Raw genomic sequence first — 24724 nt, 5'->3', positions numbered from 1 at the left:
TAATGTTCGGCAGTAGTAGGGTTACCATATTTCCTCTTTAAAAAAAGATGACACCTGGCCCCGCCCCAGTCTGCCCCCGGTCCCACCCCCATATGAACCTTGTGTCTCCTCCCCCAAGCTGGAGGATGTCCACGCAGATGCGGACATCCCCACATGCGCAGAGGCCCTCCAGATGACCCGAGCTCCGAGCCTTACAAAACCCAGACAAACTGCTGGGTTTTAGAAATCCCTCCGGATACCCAGACAGTCCTCTAAAAAGAGGACATCTCCAGGTTTTCCAGGACATCTGGTAACTCTAGGAAGGCGTACCCAAGCCAGAAACTCTGTAAAGGAGCTATGAGCTGAGGTTATGAATGGCTGGGGTGCTCCTATCCTACTCATTATTCACTGATGAGCACAAAAAGGTTATTGAACTCTTGTATTGTTATCATTATCTTTATGTGATATACCGCCATTCCTCTGCAGATATCAAAGCAGTTTACACTACATAGCAGGTACTCTTAAGTATTTTCCCCATCTTTTCCGGCAGGCTCATAATCTAACTATAGTACCTGGGGCAATGGAGGGTTGAGTGACTTGCCCAGGTTCACAAGGAGCGGCACTGGGTTTGAACCCACAACCCCAGGGTGCTGAAGCGGCAGCTCTAATCACTAGGCCGTTCCTCCATTGCTGTTGGGGCATTTTGGCGTTAGCTGCTCAAATGGATGGATTTCCTTATGGATAGCAGGGCATCCAGTTAACAAGGACAGTTCTGTGCCAAGGTGTTCTGGAGGTGTTATGCGTACTCTATATAAATTATGGCTGGCTTGAATATTTTATATCTTGGATATCTTGCACCGAATATGAATATTTGGTACAACCCTTGTAGGTAATTCTATTTTTTCCTGCATAAAGCTACTACTACTATTACTACTATTATTTCTATAGTGCTACCAGACGTGCACAGTGCTGGACAGAATTACAAAGAAGACAGTCCCTGCTCGAAAGAGCTTACTGAAATACAGATAAAATTGAAAGTTCAGTTTTGGTATATTTTATGAGTTCATTTGTAAAATCTGAAAACTGTGAGCCCTAAGAGTGAGCACAGAGAAAATTTAGAACATAAGGTTAAGATAACTTCTGCCCTGATTTTTTTGACATTGGTTGTCAGTTTATTTTGTCTGTGCTGCAAAGATTCTGTTGAAAACAAGGTATTTTTCTTAATCTGGCTTCCCAGTCAGCAAAGGAAGAAAAAGATTCTGGAAAGTAATAGTAATTTCCCTCTTTAACTACATAGTACCATTACACCATAAATTTCTTCCCAAAAAAATCTGATTTTTCATCTATATGTTGTATCAGTGAACAGATTATCAACAACTTAAGAAAAACGCACAGAGTTCTGCCAAATGTAAAGAGGAAAGGCAAAGTTTCCTAAAAGGGCATTTGGTTCACACACAGCTTTTCCTGGAAAGGAAGGTTAGAAGTGATGCAGAATTAGTTGTTAAATCTCGTACCTACTGACTGATGACAGTGAATTTATTTGCAGTAGTGCTGACGACATTTGGACAGAAAGCTGCCCATTGTTGTTCTATTCTGAGCCCGTTTAGACTGAGTGTCAAAGCCTGTCTACATATTGGGCACTCAGCTAAGGAAATGAGAGCATTGTACACCATGTCTGTTTATAATGCGTAAAGGTTTTGACTTGCATATTTCAAATCTTGGCTAGACATTTATATTATTTAAGACTGAAAAGCACAAAAGAGTTTGTTTGCTTTAGGTTTTCAGCTCTGTAGGCCCAGCATGGCCCTGCCCTGAAAAATGGCTGATCCAGGCTTGGAAGCTCATAAAATTCAGGAGGGAAGGATATGAGCTGATAAATGAGACCTGCTGGGAAGAATGCCAGCCAACTAGAGAACCTACCAACTTAGTACTATAGACAGGAAGTCTTTTGTGCCCATGCCTTACTATCATAGTTCTTGGGCATTTTGGGTGGTAATTTTATATGTGGATTCCTATGTGAGACATCTAAAAGGCACCTGGTTTATAAAGGTAATGTGGGTGCCTGTAAATCTTTATAAATAGTCTCCCAGAGACAGCAACAGTTAAACACACATGCCCAAAAGCAAATTTATACCTGCTGTGAAAAAGGTATTTCTAGTGCAATAGGAGTGTTATTCTGAATGGACGGGTAATATCCTCATGCTCGCAAGCTGTGCTAAAGGAATCCACTCCAGCTTTTGAATCCCTCCTCCTTCACTAGAGGGCTCTGCTGCCCCCTTCAGTTTTTCCTTTTGCACGTGAGCTGGAAGGAGTCTTTCTGATCTGCTCTGTATATTCCTTTATTTTTTGTCTTTTTCTGGTTGGGGTTTTTGTTTTGTTTTTTAATTTTCCATGACTTTCAGTGCTCAGAGCTCCACTCGTTGAGGGTTCAGTTCTGTTTGTGTGGAGGAGAAGCAGACTGAAGTCTGCAACTGAAAGGCCAGTCCCTCTATGGTACCTGTTGGCCAGCCTCTTGAAAAACGTAGCGATACATCACTAGAATATATGCTAGCTACTGTTAACGATGAGCTCTCCTGCCACCTATTAGGTATTCTGTTATTTTATCATCCCCTGATTCCTTGGAATATATCTTTTGAACTAGTATTCGAGTCCATAACAAGTGCTTTCCTAAAATTCCAGAGACTATTGATTATTGGTGACATTAATCTTCATTTAGATAATGACGCTAATAAGGATGTTATTGAACTCAGCAGTTTTCTCACCTCTCTGGGTTATCCTCCTCTTAAGTCCGCTCCAACTCATGAAAAAGGGCTCTCTCTCACCCTAAGTTTTGTGGGTCATATAGGCCGATCTCCTTACTTGGGGTTGATTATAATCTGGCTGTGCGTCTCCAGTGTTTTTTACCAGCTTTGATCCATAGTGATCAGTGTGGTTTCATCACTGGGAGACAGCCCGGTGACAATGTCCGTAGGGTACTAGACCTTGTGTAGGTGGCCCGTCATCTTTCTCTCCCATCGGTCTTTCGGTTGACGTCACGAAAGCCTTTGATAGGGTTTTTTGGCCTTTTTTGCAGGCAGTGCTTCGCAAGGTTGGAATCTCTGGTAATTTTTTGTATTGGGTCACTTTGTTATATACTAATCCAGAGGCCAGTTTATGGGTGAATGGGAGGCTTACTGATTCCTTTCTGGTTAGACAAAGGAAGAGACAGGGGTGCCCATTGTCGCCTCTTATTTTTGCTTTGGTTATGGAAATCCTTGCTGCGGCCATTCATTCTAATGCCTGTATTCGCGGCATTGAGGTGGGTGAGCAGGAGCACAAGATCTCGCTTTATGCGGATGATGTTCTTTTTACACTTACTCATCCCCTTCAATCTCTGCAGGAGGTACTTCGGCTGTTGGAACAATATGGCACAGTGGCTGCGTTCAAAATTAATGTTGCCAAATATGAGTTGCTCAGTATTTTCCTCCCTGCTGACTTGGTTCCTGCCTTGCGAGGGTCTTTCCCGTTCCACTAGGTAGCCAAGTCGATTCACTATCTTGGGTCCGCCTTTCTCGGCATCTGGGTGATCTTTTCCGCCTGAATTATCTCCCCTTATTGCGGACTGTCTTTGCAGATCTTGATCGATGGGAGAGTTTACGTTTGTCCTGGATTGGTCAGATCAACGCCTTGCACATGAATGTACTGCCTCGTTTTTTGTATCTGTTTTCTTGCTTGCCTCTCTCAGTTCCTAAATTGTTTTTGGTGAAGCTGCAAAGGAGGGCTTTTACCTACATTTGGAATCATAAGCTGCGCCGGGTGTGGAGGGAGCGTATGTATGGGAGAATGGGAATGGGATTTCCTGATTTTGTTAATTACTATGCAGCCCAGTTGCAGGTTCTGTTTCATTGGGCTTTCCCCTCCCGAGGTTGGGTCTCTTTGGAGCAGGCCCTTCATCCTTCTTTTCCTCTGGCAGCTCTACCATGGTTACCCTTAGAGGGGATTCATGAGGTGGCGCGCACAACTCCTTATGGGATGGCCTGCACTTTACAGATTTGGAGTCAGGTTCGTAAAGCTTGGTTCCCACGGCAGCATTATTTTTATGCTACTCCTATCTGGTATGCCCCTGAGTTCTTGCCTACCCATGATTTGCCTGTCAATTGCTGGGAGACGAGGGGGCTTCGGGTACTGGGCCAACTGGTTATTCAGGGGGAGTTGGTCCCTTTTGCAGCTCTGTGTGATACTTACGGTCTCCCAGCGTCGGACTTTTTCACTTATACTCAGCTCTGTGATTTTGTGCGGAGACGGGTTCTCCCTGAATGGGTGGGGGTGGACTCTGCCTTTCTTAGGGTTTTTCGCACGGGGTCTAGTTTTGGTTTAATATCTAGATTATATAAAGCTCTTTTATATACCCATCCCCTGGTTCACACTTATGAGATTAAATGGGAGGACCTTTTGGGGTCACCCTTGGAGGCACAGCAATGGGAACAGCTTTACAGCGTGTTGCTTTGGGTATCCTTGGCCACCCCCTTAACTAAACAGGGCTATAAGATGTTATTTCTGTGGTATTTCGGTGAAGCTGCTCTGTTTGTTTAAATATGGTGATAGGCACTGTTGGAGGCTTTTTGGGGGGGTTGGGCACATATGGTGGGATTGTCCCAAGGTTATGATTAAACTAAATTTTGATTTTGTATTTGATTTTTACTGATGTAATATTTTTTTTCTTGCGACTTGTTTATATTGTAAACAGCTAAATACAGTACCTGGTTGTAAATAGCGGTATATCAAATTAATAAATCCAATCAATATGGGCTGCTGATAAGTTGGGTTATTTTAACACAGAGTCTCATTGCATAAAATGGTTTTCTGAGGTAAAATAACCTAACAAAACAGAAACCCACAATGATCACTCCCCCTTCCCTTAGTCATGTTGCAAAAACGGTCTTTCCAAGTTAGAACATAAAATAGCCTTACTGGGTCACACCAATGGTCCATCAAGCCCAGTAGCCCATTCTCAAGGTGGCCAATCAAGGTCACTAGTACCTGGCCAAAACCCAAGGAGTAGCAATATTCCATGCTACCGATCCAGGGCAAGCAGTGGCTTCCCCCATGTCTTTCTCAATAACAGTCTATGGATTTTTCCTCCAGGAACTTGTCCAAACCTTTCTTAAAACCAGCTACGCTATCCACTCTTACCACAACCTCTGGCAATGCATTCCAGAGCTTAACTATTCTCTGAGTGAAAAAGAAATTTCCTCCTATTGGTTTTAAAAGTATTTCCCTGTAACTTCATCGAGTGTTCCCTAGTCTTTGTAATTTTTGACAAAGTGAAAAATAGATCAACTTGTACCTGTTCTACTCCATTCAGGATTTTGTAGACTTCAATCATATCTCCCTTCAGCCGTCTCTTTTCCAAGCTGAAGAGCCCTAACCGTTTTTGTCTTTCCTCATACGAGAGAAGTTCTATCCCCTTTATTATCTTGGTCGCTCTTCTTTGAACCTTTTCTAGCACCATTATATCTTGCCCAGATAACTATCTGAATATCACCAGTATCTGGATAATACTGCCAGCCACCTTTACAACAATATGCAGATATTTACTAGGAATGGATATTTGGGTATATATTTAAACCCTTCAACTTTTAAAAAGGAATGTCAACTGTGGAGTTAAAAATTGACCTAAAAAATAGCATATTTGTTACTTACATTGTACCAGTAAACTAGAAAAGATACTTTTTGAACGAAAAAGAAGCCATCAGACCAAAGAACAACAAAAACAACCAAAATAAAGTGGAAATAATCTGCCCCAAACTACTTAGTCTCAGGATATCTGTGAGTTATCTAATGGTAGTCCAATATATCACTATCTCAAACATTGATGTGAAGTTACTATGAACTATCCCAAATTCAAAACTTATTTATCAATCACAGCCCACAAACACAAGTGCATGAAAAATTCATGTAGTAAAAAATAATGGAAATGCTTTGATTTAATATATGTATAGAAAGTCTCAAATTGATACAGTGTAGTGAACTCCCAACACCTTGTACCAAGTCTGGCCCAGTCCCAAAATTTGAATTCTGCATCAGGGCCCTAAAGCATGTTATCTAAAGAGGGCATGCCTTCTTCACTTGCTGACACTGTACCAGTGTCTTAAGTTTTTCTGATGTAACCCAGGGTTGTAGCCACAGGTGGGCCTTCATTGGCACAGGCCTGCCCACCTACCCATTTTTGGCTCAGGCCCACCCAGTCTGGCTACCAGTTAGATGTTGTTTTTTTCCTTAGCCACCTCTTCCTTCCCACACACTTGCTGGTCCTGGAATAATTTTCTCCCTCCCCTGCCCCAACTTCTCCTGTTCGGGTCCTGTATCTCCTCCTTATCCTTCAAACTTGTGTGTTTATCGCTAGCAGGAATAAAGTCAGGCTATCTTTAGCCAGCCTGAGGGCCTTCTCTCTACCATAATGCACTTTTTCTGATGCAACTTTTTGTTGCCACATGGATGGGACATGGCAGAGGGAAAACTGCCCCTTCCCCAACTTTATTGTTGCCAGCAAAAAAGCATGCAGGGGAGAGATACCAAAGCTAGGAAGGTAGGGGGAGAGAAAAATTCTGGACTTGTAGGGGGGTGGGGCAAAGGGAAGGAGGGAGGTTCATAATGCTCATCCAAAATGTCAGGTGTGATTATACTACTGAATGTAACTCATCTGAAAATGAGGGAAACAGCACACATTGTTTTTGGAATAATGCATTGTTTTGACAATTTTTTTCATTTTCATGTTTTATCTTGCCTCATCAGTAAACGTATAATTAATTTTAAGTCTATGGTTAATTTAAAGTGGTTTTGTAGAGAGAAAAATCCCCTCTGTGTTTAGTTTATCAGTAATAAGTCTTTTCTATACACTGGAAGCTCACTTTATTTTAGTCTGAAGTTTTCTCCCTTTCTTTATGGTCTTTTTCTAGCTCTTTGCTGCGGTATGGAGGCAACCTCTCTCTCCAGAGTGCTATGAGCGTGCGGTTCAACAGCAGTGGCACACAACTGCTCGCACTGCGCCGTCGACTCCCACCGGTGCTGTATGACATCCACTCCAGGCTGCCTATTTTCCAGTTCGACAACCAGGGCTACTTCAACTCTTGCACTATGAAGAGCTGCTGCTTTGCAGGGGACCATGACCAGGTAAAAGAGACCATTCATCACATCACTTTCAAGGCATGTCTTGTCCTAGTGAATTAATGTTGCTCCCCAAGTATTCTGTTAAAAAAGATCTTCACATACAAAATGTTCTCCAAGGACAAGTAGGCCATCAATATTCTCACATCTGGGTGATGTCAACCGATGGAGCTTGATGCAGACACTGCGCAGCATATACAGGTATTAGAAAATTTTAGCAGCATCTCACTGTGCATGTGCAGATGCGTTCACACCCAATGAGCAAGCACAGGTTTTTCAGTCTTTTTTTCGACAGAGCTGAGAGTCAGAGCTTCGTAGGCTGTCTTCAGTGCTTTTAAACAAACTTTATGTGCCTTCCTGTGCCTGTTTTTCCTCTGTTTGTCTTATTTTCGCCATTGTTTTTATTTTCAGTACTTTCCTCATTTTGTTAGGTTTATCAGCTCTTCAAGCTTTCTTTCTTTTTTGCATGCCTCTTTAGGCTCCTTATAGGCTTGAGCACCAACTTTGATTTGAGCTTTGTCCCTTTTTGAAGCTCAAGTTTGAGGAATTTAATTTAGCTGCAATTCTTTTGTCGATGTCCAAGACCTCCAGTAACTTCAAAAGGTGGTGCAGTTGGTTGATCTCTACAACAGACCGCATACTTAGTACATCTGGTGCATTGGATCTAACCATGAGCCTAATTCTTGTTCTCCCTGTTTAAAAATGCAGGTCGTCAGACTTTTGATAATATTCGCCAAGTGTGTCACATACTGTGCCAAGTTGGTGGTGGAAATGATTCGACTCTTATTCTGGGTATTGATGCTGAGAAGGCATTTGATAGGGTCTATTGGCCCTATTTATTTCAAGTATTAGAAAAGAAGGGGATATCTGGAACTTTTTTTACACTGGCTTCGATTGTTATACTTGGCCCCTTTAGCTTCAATTATTATCAATGGAGAATACATTGAATGCTTTACCTTGTGGAGGGAGACTCGCCAAGGTTGCACTATATCACCTGTTTTCTTTGCATTGGTTATGAAGCCTTTCGCACAATTGGTGCAACAAACTCCAAATATTTTAGGTATAAGTTGTGGCGGGTTAGAGACAAAAATACTATTATTTGCAGATGATATTCTTTTTACAATACGGGACCCCTCCACCTCATTGAAAGCTATAGTAGAAGCTCTTACAATTTTTGGACAGATGTCAGGACTTCGGATAAACATGTCTAAGTCAGAAATTCTGGATCTTACTTTGTCAGATTCAGAACGTGGGTGAATTACTAGTAATTATTCTTTTAAATGGGCACAGCAATCACTACGATATCTGGGGATTAATTTAACGAAACAAATGGAATTGCTATATGCCGCTAATTATCCCCCTCTTTTGAAAGCAATTTGGGAGGATATTGAGAGATGGAAACATCTAAATATTTCTTGGCTGGGTAGAGTACAAACAATAAAGATAGTGGTGCTCCCTAGGTTGTTATATCTTTTTTCAGCCCTACCGATCCTCTTATCCAAAAAATTTTTCTTACAATTAGAGCGGAAGATGTTCACTTTTATTTGGCAGCATAAAACTCCAAGAGTTTCCCGAACAAAGATGTACCATCCTAGAAAATTGGGAGGAATGGCAGTACCAGAATTTCAATATTACTATCAAGCAGCTCAATTACAATATTTAGATAACTGGAAATGGGATAGGGGAAAATCTTGGTTATGTATGGAACAGGAGATACTAAGTGCGTTCACATTGTGGACGATACCCTGGCTTCAACTCTCTGTAATAGCTAAAAAGTCCAATCCTGTAATAAGACACTCTTAATTTGTGGATTCAGGTGCGTAGGCGATGTTATGGAGATAAAAACTATTTTATGGGAGTAGCTATTACACATATGCCTAATTTTACTCCAGGAGAAGTTGATGTGACCTTCCAACTCTGGGGAAGAAAGATCTAAAAACAGGCCAATTGTTGGAAGATTACAAAATTGTCCCCTTCGAATTATTGAGAGAAGAATACGGTCTTGTACCAGGCGACTTGTTTTATTATAGACAAATTGAAAGCTTTATTAGAAAAGTGGTTCTTAAAGAATTAATTACTGCTCAACAATCAGATTTAGGGAAGGCTTTGATAAAAGAGAGCGGGAGAGGAAGCATCACTAGATTATATAATGCACAATTGGAGCATCTTCACCCCCCTCCGAAATACAGACGTCGATGGGAAAAGATTATAGGTAAAACATATTCTGATAGAGTGGACTGAAATATTGCATTCCCTTTTATATGGTACTATAGCTAGTAATATGATAGAAAATGGATATAAGATGCTTTTTTTGTTGGTATTATACACCAGTACGATTGCAAGCTATGTATGGGAAAGGATCGGATAAATGTTGGAGAGGATGTGAAGAATTAGGTACTTTTGAACATATTTGGTGATATTGTATCAAAGCACAGAATTATTGGAATAAAGTAATTTCCTTTATTGAGGCAGTATTAGGTATCCTGATCCCTAAGATCATGGAGTACTGTCTGTTGAACAAGGGGCTAGATCGCTGCCTTTGATAATGACAGCAGGACGACTTGTCCTCGCATCTGCCTGGAAACAATCAAATTTACCAGTGTTACGAGTATTATTGGTTAAAGTTCAATATATACAGCAGATGTCTAAGTTAACTGCTCTCTGGAGAAACCAGATACAGAATTATAACACCATTTGGAGTGCAATCGAAATTTGGGTAAATTCCCAAAATGATAGTCCCATTGATTTTTAATATATAATCTTTTTCTATAATTTATGAATCTCCTGCACACATCCTTCCACCGGGGTTGGGGGGAGGGAGGGATGGAAGGGCTGAGACATATTATATATCAAATATATAATGTATTAATGTAATGCTTTGTATACAATTATATAAGTTAGATGTTTTTAAATGCTCTATTTTTCAATAAATAAAAAAGGAGAAAAAAAAAAAAGAATCAGCTGAGTTCTGTGGTAGAGCATTTCTATTTATCTATCTATATATTTTGTCGCATGCACACACACACACACACACACACACATATATATATATATAGGTATATATATATATATATATAGAGAGAGAGAGGTATATGTGTGTGTGTTTTCAATTATTGTGTACACTCCCTGGGGATAAAAATATACACTGATCTTTCAGTATGTTTGCTGCTTAGAATCTACCAGCCTAGATAAGAACATAAGAATTGCCGCTGCTGGGTCAGACCAGTGGTCCATTGTACCCAGCAGTCCGCTCACGTGTCAGCCCTCTGGTCAAAGACCAGCGCCCTAACTGAGACTAGCCCTACCTGCGTACGTTCTGGTTCAGCAGGAACTTGTCTAACTTTGTCTTGAATCCCTGAAGGGTGTTTTCCCCTATGACAGACTCCGGAAGAGCATTCCAGTTTTCTACCACTCTCTGGGTGAAGAACTTCCTTATGTTCGTACGGAATCTATCCCCTTTCAATTTTAGAGAGTGCCCTCTCGTTCTCTCCACCTTGGAGAGGGTGAACAACCTGTCCTTATCTACTAAGTCTATTCCCTTCAGTACCTTGAATGTTTCGATCATGTCCCCTCTCAATCTCCTCTGTTCGAGGGAGAAAAGGCCCAGTTTCTCTAATCTTTCACTGTACGGCAACTTCTCTAGCCCCTTAACCATTTTAGTTGCTCTTCTCTGGACCCTTTCGAGTAGAAACATAGAAATTGACGGCAGAAAAGGGCCATAGCCCATCGAGTCTGCCCATACCAATGACCCACTCCCTGACTTTTACTCCCCTATAGATCCCACTTGAATATCCCATTTTCTCTTAAAATCTGACACGCTGTTGGCCTCAATCACCTGCTGAGGCAGCTCGTTCCAATGATCGACCACCCTTTCGGTGAAGAAGTACTTCCTAGTATCACCTTGAAATTTCCCTCCCCTGATTTTCAGCGAGTGTCCTCTTGTTACCGAGGGCCCTGTAAGATTGAAGATATCATCTTTCACCTCTATACGCCCCGTGATATATTTAAAGGTCTCAATCAGGTCCCCCCCTCTCTCTTCGCTCCTCCAGTGAGTACATCCGCAGTTTTTTTAACCTTTCTTCATACGCGGGATCCCTGAGCCCCAAGACCATCCTGGTAGCCATTTCGCTGAACCGACTCAATTCTCAACACATCTTTCGGGTAGTGTGGTCTCCAGAATTGAATACAATACTCGAGATGAGGTCTCACCATGGATCTGTACAGTAGCATTATGACTTCAGGTTTTCTGCTGACAAAACCCCTACGGATGCAGCCCATCATTTGTCTTGCCTTGGACGAAGCCTTCTCCACATGATTGGCAGCCTTCATATCATCGCTAATGATCACTCCTAAATCACGTTCCACCGTGGTCCTGGACAAGGTTTCACCATTTAGTGTGTAAGTTCTGTGTGGATTTTTTTTGCCTAGGTGCATTACTTTACATTTTTTAGCATTGAAGCCTAACTGCCAGGTTGATGATCACTGTTCCAGCTGCCGTAGGTCCTGCGTCATAAAGTCAGGCACACTGCTTTTGCCTACTATGTTGCATAGTTTGGCGTCGTCGGCAAACAGTGATACTTTTCCTCTAAGCCCTTGGGTCAAATCTCCTATGAATAAATTAAATAGAATCGGCCCTAAGACGGAGCCCTGAGGTACTCCACTCGTCACTGCTGACGTTTTGGAGGGGGTACCGTTTACCATCACCCTTTGAAGCCTACCATCTAGCCAATCCCTTACCCATGTAGTGAATGTATCCCCTAATCCCATCGATTGTAGTTTGTTCAACAGCCTGCGGTGTGGGACGCTATCAAAAGCTTTGCTGAAGTCCAAATATATCACGTCCAGGGACTCCCCGGCATCCAGATGACTGGTCACCCAGTCAAAGAAGTCAATCAGATTAGATTGGCAGGACCTTCCCCTGGTAAATCCGTGTTGGTGTATATCACATAAATTTTCTTCGTCTAGAATTTTGTCAAGTTTCTGTTTGATCAGTGTTTCCATGAGTTTGCACACTATGGATGTAAGACTCACCGGTCTGTAATTTTCTGTCTCTGTTCTGCAGCCCTTTTTGTGGAGTGGAATTACGTTAGCTGTTTTCCAGTCTAGGGGTACTTTTCCCGTGCGCATGGAAAGATTGAAGAGCACGGATAGTGGTTCAGCCAGAACTTCACTCAGCTCTCTGAGTACCCTGGGGTGTAGATTGTCTGATCCCATGGCTTTGTCCTTCTTCATGTACGGCGACCAGTGCTGGACGTAGTACTCCAGGTGAGGGCGCACCATGGCCCGGTACAGCGGCATGATAACCTTCTCCAATCTGTTCGTGATCCCATTCTTTATCATTCCTAACATTCTGTTTGCCCTTTTCGCCGCTACCGCACATTGCGCAGATGGCTTCATCGACTTGTCGATTAGAACTCCCAAGTCTCTTTCCTGGGAGGTCTCTCCAAGTACCGCCCCAGACATCCTGTATTCGTGCATGAGATTTTTGTTACTGATGTGCATCACTTTACACTTATCCATGTTGAACCTCATTTGCCATGTTGATGCCCATTTCTCCAGCTTGATTATGTCATGTTGCAGATCTTCGCGATCCCCCTGTGTCTTCACTACTCTGAATTAGAGAGTTGCGCAGGGACAGAAATCCCACTCATCCCCGCGAGGAATCCTTCCGTCCCCGCGAGGAATCACCTCCATCCCTGCCCATCTCTATAAACTTCAGAAATAGTTATTTCACTTAATTATGCTACTGAATTAAAGGCTGTGGTAGAGACCCATTTACAAATAAGCAAAGACACTTTATTAATTTGGAAATATTAATTGGGAAGAATACATACTTTGTAAATGGGTTTCTACCAGAGCCTCTAATGTAAATATAAATACTCAGCTGATGAGAACTCCCAAGCTGTCAGCTGAGGACTTCCTTTGCAGTTGGCCGGGGGTCCCTTTTACCAAGCTTGGCAGGCAGCAATAGCGTCCCTGAGTCGCAGATGCTGGCACCTCAGTGGTTCATGGATGCTGCCAGCGACTGCTGTGCTAGGTGGAAGGGAGTTCTGGCTGTCTCTAGAGGAGGTCTTCTGCTGACGGTGCTTGGGGATCCCCACCAGCCACAGGATCAGCAAGTACTTCAGCACTAGAGAAATAAAACCAGAAATGCATTTCCTTTTCTTTTGAACACAATACAAAGACATCTGCTATATACATTTCCTAAAGCTAACATATTTTAGTCAATAAATTCCATTTTTTACCTTTGTTGTCTGGAGACTTATTTTTCCATCATGTTGGTCCCAGTTTCTTTTTTCCACTTTCCCATCTTCTGTAAATTCTTCTGTTGCTGTCCATTGGATCCTCCTACCATGATCATCTTTCACCCCTGCCCAACAGCCCCATGCTCAACATTTCTCCTTCTGTTCTATCACCCCTCTCCAGCTCCATGCCATATCTCTCCCTCCATTCCCTTCACCACTATGTCCAGCATTCCTCCCTCTTGCATCCCTTTCAATCACAACATTTCTCCCTCTCATCTTTTTCTTCCCTATATTTGTACCTCACTCCCTCCCTAGGACCAAAAATTCTCCTCTTTCTTCCATTCCCTTGGTACACCATCTCTTTCCCTCTAACGGACACACTCACGCCCAATTCTCCCTTTCTATTCCCTCCCCACCTCAGCATCACTTTCCCTCCCTTTCTCCATCCTCTCTTCCAAGTTTATGCCATTCAACAAGTTATGGACGTCAAAACTAGCTTGCTATAAAAAGCAAAGGCCTGTAGACAATTTCCCTTCCTTCCCTGCCTAGTTGTACAATGTACAGGAACCCCCCCCAATAACCCCCCCCAAAAAAACCCCAACTCAGGCAGCCAATCTGTCCTCTTTCCATTAATGTTGCTCCTCACTTCTTTTCCCTTCCTTCTGTGTTCAAAAATGCACTCCCTCCTGTATCCCGCGTTTGGGTCCCTCCCACGTTCCAACTGCTTCCTCCTAATTACAACGCATGCATGCCCGCTTGCTTGCTCCCTCCCTTTCTGCCCCCCTCCCGCAAGACTCGCTGCTTCCTTCTTTCCACTCCTCTGTGGCACGCGAGGCGCAGGAGCTATACACGCGCAACAGCTGAGAGTTCGCACAACCTCTCCCGACGTCAGACTCAGAGCAGCACTTCTTCACAATCACAGGGCAGTGGGCCCTGCACGCTGCACGTAGCTGATGAGAAGCCTTCCTCCGATGTCAGCTCTGACGTCGGGGGAAGACTTCTGGGTCGGCTACGTGTGGCGTGCTAGGAGCGCTGTATGCTGCAGGAAGGCAGGAAAAGAAGATGAGCCACTCGTACTCGAGCTGCCTCCAACCCCGCAGAATCCCCAAGACCACTAGGGGGTTCCCCACGGAATCCCCGCAACCCAAGGGATCCCCATGATCCGAAGGGGGAACCCATGGGATCCCTGCGGGTCCTGCGGGATTCCCATCATCCCCGTGCAGCTCTTTACTCTGAATAACTTTGTATCATCCGCAAATTTAATCACCTCAGTCGTCGTACCAATGTCCAGATCGTTTATAAAGATGCTGAAGAGCATGGATCCAAGCACCGAGCCCTGCGGCACCCCACTGGTGATGCTCTTCCAGTCCAACTATTATCCATTTACCCCCACTCTCTGTTTCCTATGCTCCAGCCAGATTTTAATTCATGTGAGTATTTCACCCTCTATTCCATGGCTCGCAATTTTCTGAAGTAGTCGTTCATGCAGAACCTTGTCGAACGCTGTCTGAAAATCCAGATATACAATGTCGACCGGGTCACCCTTGTCTATCTGCCTGTTTACTCCTTTGAAGAAGTGCAGCAAGTTCGTCAAACAAGATCTGCCTTTGCTGAAACCGTGCTGGCTGGTCCTCATCAGACCATGTTCTTCAAGGTGATCAATGATGCGGTCCTTTATCAGCGCCTCTACCATCTTTCCCGGTACCGAGGTCAGCCTCACCGGTCTGTCTAATGGTTAATGTCAGTCCAGCTGGTTGATTTCCTTCTTTCAGTGTGTCTGCTGCTTAGAATCTACCGTCCTAGATGGCTGTCTAATGGTTAATGTCAGTCCAGCTGGTTGATTTCCTTCATACTTTGCCTGAAAAAATATCCAAGCCTTCTAAGATTTCTGCATGAAACTGTAATACTCCTCCTTATCTGGAGCCAGTGACAAGATGCTAATTTAATGCTACAGACTACTGTATTCTGAATTATTTTTGTGGCTATTTTGTAGACAGGGCATATGTATACTTTCTACTTAGAGAAGGGAGCTAAAGTCCATGGTAAGTTCTCAGACATTACATCACTGCTCAGCTCTTTCTGTTTGTATTATAGTTCTACAAGAAAGTTTCAGGAATGCACTTCCCACTGTACTTCAGACTGCTAAACTCCCTATAAAGATACAAATTTCAGAATCTATTGGCATTCAGTAATCAAGTAGATATAGGTTAGTTTGTTTTTGTCCGTTTCTACCATCTCATGCCAGATATCATTCATATCTTCCCATGATGCAAGTAATGGCAAGCTTCCCAGATTTCTACCAGACATAGGCCTGCATGACAGAGCTAAAAATCCTGCCTCCTGCTCACTTTGGATGCCTGCATACTACAGACAGAGAATTGTATGTCTTACTGTGTAGAACAATGATCTTTAGCATGTGACCCCCAAAGTTCACCATTGTGGCTCTCAAACGGTTGGCTGAAATGTTCCTCAAGTCCTTCAAAGTCATTAAGTTCAGATAGTGCATTAAATGTCTGAAAAAAGGATTGCCATAAGCCAAGCGTGGATGAAGTTTGGCATAAGGCAGGTATAAGACCTATTATGCATGCATCATATGTACATACGCCTTTAGGACAAGTCAAAAGTTAGGATTCATATTTAGATGCATGTGTACTGCAGTGATGTGACAAAGCTAAAGAACTGTGGAAACCACACCAAAGTTTTGTTAAAAACATAGAAGAGTGCATAATGAAACATAACTTTCAATGATGTATTTAACTAGTTTAGGCTTTTGCTGGGCCTCAGAGCTTTCTTGTAGTCACATTGTGACCCTTTACATGAAAAAGGTTGGAGACCACTGGTATAGAGTATGAGATAAGATCAGTGCAAAACTCTGTGGAGGGTAATTTTACAAGTCACCTAGATTGAGAGAGGAGGGAAAGAGTTGCACCTATTTGTGTAGGGCTCTATGGAGGTAATTCTATAATGAGCGGCATAGTTTTAGGTGGTAAGAATACATATGTATGTGTGTGCCTGGAGAAAGGAGAGTTATCAACATGGGCTAATATTAAGTGAAGTTATTTTACCACACGTCATGTCATTATAACAGAGTCTCATGGTGTAAAATGGGACTCTGTGCTAAAATAACCTGACTTAACAGTTGATAACTTCCCCTATAAATGAGTAATCTCAGGCTAAGCGATATTCAGTAAGTATGCATCTGGATGCAGTGGCACCTACTTTTGTGGTGGATATTCATATAGGTGGAGCATGGTGAGTATTTATACTAGCTGTATGACTGGTGTCAGTAATCACACCTTAAATGCTAGTGCATTTTCAGTCATTCAGAATAGTTAGATGCCATTGACTCATGCTCAAGTCCTAGCAACTTGATGAAGTACAGATCTGAAACGAAATCGGTTTTGTGCTAGTCCAGTAAGGTCCTCCAGCATCATCCCCATAGTTATTTTCAACATGTCCATCCATCTCATTGCAGGTCGCCTTCTTTGGTTCCTGTGATCTTCCCAAACATAATATCCTTCTCTAATGATCTTTCTCGTCTGACAGTGTGACCAAAATAAGACAGTTGTATTAAAAAGCCTACTTTACAGTAAAACGCATTCCTAGCACCTGAATTTAGGTGTCCCATTATAGAATTGCCCTCCATTTGTCTTTCCAGTGCAATAGATGAAACATTCTAGACAGTAGGGTTATTTCCCTATAGCCGCATGCTGCTGCAGAAGGCATCCACTCTGGATTTTTTACTCTGCCTCTGTTATACTTCACTGGGCTCTCTAGCTCCACCTTCAGCTAATACCCAAGCACATAGAGCCACCCAGCACACGTGAAGTAGAGGCACCTGTAGCAACAGGCGTAATAAATTGTTCTGCTCAAAAAGTATCTAAATAGTACCATTAACCGCCAACACTGGAAAAGAGCTTACCTGGGTAAGTACATAATCTCTTTTTCTAAAATACAAGCACAAATCCAGCAGAAATTGTATCTAAAATGAAGGTGGAAGCCATCTATGCCTGCTCAGAAACAAATGCATGCAAGGATTGTAAATGTATGCAAGGATTGCATTCAACAAATTAACATTGCACAAGGATAAAAGGGGGCTTGGGAGTTCAGGACTTGAGACTTTACAACACAGTATGTATGCCTCCTGAGATAGATTCATGAAACTGTCACAGGGCAGTGGAACTGCTGACATTGTGGTGCCTCCCATACATCATATTTAACACTATAAGTCTGCATGAAGTATAACAAGAGTTGGATAGCTAGATATAACTTCTTGGTCCATTTTGTAAAGCCTGGAGCTCGTGGAGGAAAAGAATAGGATGACTGTTGGGGGGAATCCCTTTCTTACAATTAAGATCACATTTTCCTCAAGCACTGAATTATTTACATTTCCATACTTTTTTGGCAAAAGACTGTGATCTATGGATCAACTGGTGACAGTAATGAGAAGGTTTATTTCTCCTCTTTTTGGACACATTAAGATGAGGTAGAAGATACCAAATTTGTATCTAATGGTTTTATTTACACATGAGGCATTACTGGAGAATACTGAAAAATGCAAATACAGGAACCATGTTTCCTAATTCTAAGTAAGATCTTTTTTCCACATGTCCCAGAGATTGATTAAGATGGCCATATGGGATAGGTTTGGGGGTAGTGGTATGGAGAAGTCTCCTTGGTGATGATCTGTTTGGAAGATATAGCAGATATCACTGGAGAGCTTGGAAAGCTCTTTGAAGAAATAGGGCAAACAAAAATTCAGGTCTTCTGGTGATGCAATATAAACTGTTGTTCAGGGTGTGCATTACAAAAGGAAAAAATGAGAACAGATCAAACTATGGGACATAGAGACAGGGTTGGTACTTTGGTGTGCTCCTTTTTGGAGTGTGTTGAGTTGCAAATCGTTTGCTTCAGAACTTTAAGATTAATCAAAGTAGTTACACAGGTTCCGATAGACTGGAAGTATAGAGGGACATTTCCGATATTGTCACACGCTAGGCCTCTGCTCAAGCTGATAGTCGGGACTAGCGGTGACAGACTTCCTCAATCTGGGCATGTTCCCCTCTGGAATGGGGCAACTCTTGAGGTAATCTCTATCTAGGCAAGCACCTAACTCACTAGTTCACTTCTTAAGTTCAGTTGGCTCAAGTGTGATACATCAGTGCAACGTCAAGCTTTAGTTATGAGCCTTTATTCTGGCCACTTTCATGCCAGAGTTCAGAATATCAGATTACAAGAAAGGAAAATACAAAACAAAAACAGTCTTCTCAACATTTGATTAAAGTCCTTGTTGGGATGGAGTCCTTGGACTTTCCTAATGTGAATTCTTGCCAGGATTGCGCAAATTTAGTGCTTTAAGAGCGTCCTAGCACCACGTACTTTGTGGCGCAGTCAGGAGAGGCAATAGCACCAATCTTAGCCTCTCCCATGCTTAAGCAGGTGACAAACCGCTCAGCTATCTCAGGGGAACGGCCTTTATTTTGGGGGCTTAGCACAGCTGCTAGTTCTGTGCACCTGGCTGCAAATCCTCCACAACCTAAGAAATGGAAAGTTAAGTCATCTGTGGATGACTCTGCACCCCAGGAACCGGAGGCTTTCTCAGAATTTATGAAACATTTGTGGAATGAGTTTCAAAGCTGCCGTTCTTCCCCTGCGCAGTCCCGCTTTGCCTCAAATGCATCTCTCATGGTGTTGCTTCTATGAGCATGTTCTTGGCTCAGTCATCTGCCATTCTTGGGCTGCCTGATCCTGATCTGGGAGATCCTTATGATGATGATGACCAGCTTACTGACCCCTTATATACAGGCGCATTGCTTCCTGGGATGGGGATCCAGGGACTATGTGCTGGATCTGCAGATCCCTCAGGGATTTTGGAACCTGAGGACATACCCACAGTTCTGTGTTTATTTAAGTCTGTGGCTTTGCCAGTTCTTATTTCAGAGTCTTTGCTGGAGTTGAATTTAGTCACTCAGCTGGCTCCATCCACTTCTTCCTCCTTGCTTTGTGGTATGCACTCGTAGTCTGCTTTCTTTCCATGGCACCCTGTTATGAGTGTTCTAATCTCGGAGCAGTATGACTCTCCAGAAGGTGCTCTTAAGGTAGCAAGAGCCTTGTCTCACTTCTATCCTTTGGCACAGGAGTGCCAGCAGCTTCCGGGTCAGCCTAGGGTTGATTCTTTGGTTGCACAAGTGTCTAAGTGCACCTGTCTATCCAGTGTATCCCTGGCCCATAATAGGCTGGGTCATTCGGCAGATTGTGGTCCATCTGGCCCACATTATTCTGGTGGCTCCAGTTTGGCCTCGCAGACCATGGTATGCAGATCTGCTGCATCTTCACAAGGGTCACGGCCTTTGACTGAATGTCCATCCAAACCTGCTTATGCAGGGTCCAGTCTGCATGGAGGACCCAGGATGCTTTGCTCTTACAGCATGGCTTTTGAGCTTGCAGCCTTAGAACACAAAGCCTATTCTGATGTGGTTTTGACACTCTTCTTGAGTATAAGAAGTCATCTACAGTTTCTGCGTATGCTAAGGCGTGGAAGGCTTTCCAACATTGGTGCGCTCAGGACCAGGTGAACCCTTATTCAGCTCCGATCTCGGTGATTCTCACCTTTCTTCATGCTGGTCTTGACAAAGGCCTCACTGTAGCATCTCTTTGGGTCCAGGTAGCCGGGCTCTCTTGTTTTAGAGCCCAGGATCGTTGTTCCTCTTTGGCATCTCATCCTGATGTCACTAGATTTCTCAAGGGTGCTCTTTCCCTTTCTGGGACCTCAACCTGGTGCTGTCTAGCTTCACCAAGGCTCCCTTTGAGCTTCTTTGGGATGCTTCCCTCTTGGACTTACTTCCCTCTTGGACTGTGTTTCTAGTCACTATTATCTCAGTGCGGCATGTCTCGGAATTCCAGGCTCTTTCTTGTAGGGAGCTGTTCCTCCGCATCTCAGAGATTGGGATTTCCCTATGTGCGGTTCCTTCCTTCCTGTTGAAGGTGATTTCGACTTTCCATGTTCATTAGGAAGTGTGTTTGTCTGTTTGTCAGCCTACTGGTTCCAGGACACAAGATCGCTTTTTGAGGAAGCTTGATGTTCGCAGTGTTTCTTCGCTACCTGGAGGTCACTAACGTATTTCATCTCTCGGACCATCTGTTTGTGCTGACTCATTCTGTTAAGCAGGGTGGAGCACTTCCAAGGCCACGATTTCCAGATGGATCCGAAGGGCGATTTTGTCAGCCTATATTCTTTCTGGGAAACAGTCTCCCATTTCTGTCAAGGCACATTCTACCAAGAGTGTGGCTTCTTTGTGGGCCGAAGCTAGAGCTGTCTCCCTTGTGGAGATCTGCATGGCGACAACGTGGTCCTTTCTACACATGTTTTCCAAGTTTTACAGAGTGGATATGGCAGTGAGACAGGACTCTGCCTTTGGATCCTTGGTCTTATGGGCCGGTGCAGCAAGTCTGCGCTAGCTTTTTGGGGACTGCTTTTGTACGTCCCATCTATCTAGAATGTCTCACCTATTGCGCTGGAAAAAGATTATGTACTAACCTGGTAAGCTCTTTTCTAGTAGATAGGTGAGACATTCTAGACTCCTGCCCTGTCCTGCATAAGAACATAAAAATTACCATACTGTGTTTATTTACCGAAGGTCCATCAAACCCAGTATTCTGTTTCCAACAGTGGCCAAGCACCTTGGTAGATCTCAAGTAGTAAAACAGATTCTATGCTACTTATCCTAGGAATAAGCAGTGAATTTCCCCAAGCCATCTCAATTATGGCCTATGGATTTCTCTTTTAGGAAATTATACAAATCTTTTTTTAAACCCCACTAAGCTAACTGATTTCACCACATTCTCTGGCAATGAATTCCAGAGTTTTATTACACATTGTGTGAAGAAATATTTTCTCCGGTTTGTTTTAAATCTACTACTTAGTAGCTTCATCTCATGTTCCCTAGTCATAGTATTTTTGGAAAGAGTGAACAAGCGATTCATATCTACCCTTTCCACTCCACTTGTTATTTTATAGACCTCTATCATATCACCCCTGAGCCATCTCTTCTCCAAGCTGAAGATCCCTAGCCGCTTTAGCTTTTCCTCATAGGGAAGTCGTCCCATCCCTTTTATCATTTTTGTCGCCCTTCTCTGTACCTCTTCTAATTCCGCTATATCTTTTTTGAGACCATAACTGCACACAGTATTCGAGGTACGGCTTTATAGAGCGATACAATGGCATTATAACATTTTCAACTTTGTTTTCCATTCCTTCCCTGATAATTCCTAATGGCCAGTAAGAAAAAGGAGGTATTGATGCCCCTATATAAGATTCTAGAATATTTTGTTCAATTCTGGAGACTGCACTTTCAAAAACATATAAACAGGATGGAGTCGGTCCAGAGGAAGGCAACTAAAATGTTTGATGGTCTATGTCAGGGTTAAGCAATTCTGGTCCTCAAGAGCAACAGGCAGGTTAGGTTTTCAGGATATCCACAATGAATATATATGAGATGAATTTGCATGCACTGCCTCCTTGAGATGCAAATTTATCTCATGCATATTTATTGTGGGTATCCTGAAAACCTGTCCTGCCTTTGGCTTTTGAGGACTGGAATTGCCTACCCATGGTTTATGTCATAAGGCGTACGGGGACAGTCTTAAAGATCTCAATATGTATACTTTGGAGGAAAGGCAGGAGAAGGGAGATATGATAGAGACGTTTAAATACCTATGTGGCATAAATACATGAGGTGAGTCTCTTTCAATTGAAAGGAAACTCCAGAGTGAGAGGGCGTAGAACAGATATGTCAAACTCTGGCCTGCGGGCCAAATCGGACCCATGGTGTAATAAAATTTGGCCTGCCAGACAATTATAAAATTTCACTTTAAGCTGGCCTGCCGGCAGACAGTACAAGCACAGCATCAGCTGTACGTTCACATGGCTTCCCAGTCTCACATTAAAGCAACCAGCAGAGGATTGGTGGTTAACTGTAGCGATTCAAGCAGGCTGCCTTAGCCTCAGCAGCATGTTCCCTATGCCGCAGTCCCATATGTCAGAGGAGGGGCAGGACCGCGGCATAGGGAATGTGCTGCGGAGGCCGAACGCAGCCTGCTAGGATCGCTACAGCTGACCAGTGATCCTCTGCAGGCTGCTTTAAATGCGAGAGCCAGTTGTTGTCGGCCCCGAGGTAGTTATAGAGGCAGAAATGTTTATAGGTTTATTTATTTTATTGGAGGTTCGAACAATTCTTGCTATGTAATTACTGCCGGGTCCTTGAGCTTTTAAGTTCCAAGTTATTAAGATTTAGCCCTTATAAACGGAACAAATAATTCATGAGATTATCCCCACCACTTTCCCCTAGGAAAGTGTGAAGATGAGAAGAATCAGGACTCTTCCCTCAGTTCTTTGGTGGTCTATGTGTTCTAGCATGGAGATTAACTTCTCTTTCTAATTATACAGTAGATATGCCAAAGAAGGAGACCCTGGCAAGCGAGTTATCAGAAGACAACCAGAGCCTGGGACCACAACATGATTTGAATAATGACCAGACAACAAAAGGTAGAAAAAATAATTTTATTTTCTGTTTTGTGATTACAATATGTCAGATTTGAAATGTGTATCCTGCCAGAGCTGGTGTTAGACAGCAGGCGTGAATTAGGACTTAAAAGAGAAAAGAAATACTTTTCTATATTTGGTCCCTACATACATACTTTAATCAACATTAGTCTACAACAAAGTAAAGTACCACTAGCCTGGAAAAAATCTACTATACGCCCAGTTCTAAAAGATCAAAAAATAGGTTCCGATATAAAAACTAATTATAGGCCTATTGCTAATATTCCGTACTTAGCTAAAATAACTGAAAAAATCGTTTTTAACCAAATATCTGAATACATTGAAAAATCAACGTATTGCATCCAAATCAAACAGGATTCAGACAAAATCATTCTACAGAACACTCTCTAATTGGTATGACAACATCTATATTATATCATTTAGATCACCATACATCTGTAATTTTGATTTCTCATGATCTATCGTCGGCCTTTGACACCATTGATCATAATCTTTTAATAAATAGGCTTCAATCAATCGGTTTAACTGATCAAGTTTTGCTTTGGTTCCAGTCTTACCTCGATAACTGGTCATCAAATGTTTCTTTTAATGATGCCACCTCAAATAGTTATTCACTGCCTTATGGTATCCCCCAAGGTTCAATACTTTCGCCTATCTTATTTAATATTTTCCTAGCTCCTTTGATGACATTGTGTCAATCCATTGGATTTACAGTATTTGCCTACGCAGAAGATATACAACTATTACACCCAATCAACACCAAAAATCCTCAAGAAATAGCAGTAATAAATGATAAACTGGATCAAATTCATTATTGGCTCGAAACTAATAAACTAGCTTTAAATATTCAGAAAACCAATGTTATGCTCTTTCCATGGAAAGATTGTGAAACACTTCTCTTTCCTATCTCTATTAAAGGCATTGCCCTGCAGATGGCCAAAAATATTAGGATTCTAGGAGTAATATTTGATAATAAATTATCTTTCCACGATCACATAAGCCAAGTGGTTAAATCTACTTTTAACAGACTCCGCCAGATCCGATCTGTATCAAAATTTTTATGTGCACAATCTTTAAACATATTACTTCATTCCCTTGTAATCTCTAAAATTGATTACTGTAACGCCTTATTTATAGGTTTACCACAGAAAGAGCTTAGGCGTTTACAAATAATTCAGAACGCCTCCATAAAAATTATTCATAAAGCCAAAAAATTTGACCATGTTTCACCATTACTCAAGAAGGCACACTGGCTTCCAGTAGTACACCGCATCATATATAAACAATGCTTACTTACATTTAAAGCTTTACAATTCAAAACTCCTGCCTTTATCTTTAGAGTCTAAATACCCTATACTACCTCTAGATCTCTTAGATCACAAGATCAACATCTATTAGCTATCCCCTCATTAAAAGTTATTAACACAAGGCGCAATACAATCTTTTCTATATCAGCCCCTCAGTCCTGGAATGATCTCCCTCTTTATTTAAGACAAGAAAAAAACTTAGACAAATTTAAGACCAAACTTAAAAGTTTTCTATTTACAGATGCTTTCAATGATTAAAATCTTCCGCATTGCCTATCTAATCTTCTTTTGTTAATTGTCATTGTCTCCCTTCCTAATGTACTTGCCTGGAATTATTATTGAATTTAACAATGAATGTAACCATTAAATAACTTCCCTTTTGTTTTATTATTATACGTAGATGTAAATGTATTGATAACTGTTTAAATAAGTTTACTTTTTTTACCCTAATTTATTGTATGTCTGAATGATATGTTATCTAAATT

General features: G+C 42.3%; 1 protein-coding gene across 3 annotated transcripts in view; it reads left to right on the top strand.

The window, feature by feature from the left end:
- The window catches only part of DCAF5 (DDB1 and CUL4 associated factor 5), a 191327-nt gene that overhangs the window by 91425 nt on the left and 75178 nt on the right, over positions 1-24724 (top strand). For all 3 annotated transcript variants that reach the window (XM_033951097.1, XM_033951096.1, XM_033951098.1), the window contains exon 6: positions 6918-7131. In XM_033951097.1, the coding sequence (XP_033806988.1) occupies positions 6918-7131 (214 nt within the window). The remainder of the gene's footprint in view (positions 1-6917; positions 7132-24724) is intronic.

This window comes from Geotrypetes seraphini, chromosome 7 (assembly GCF_902459505.1).
Source record: "Geotrypetes seraphini chromosome 7, aGeoSer1.1, whole genome shotgun sequence".
Taxonomy (NCBI): Eukaryota; Metazoa; Chordata; class Amphibia; order Gymnophiona; family Dermophiidae; genus Geotrypetes; species Geotrypetes seraphini.
This window is presented reverse-complemented; position numbering and strand designations above follow the sequence as displayed.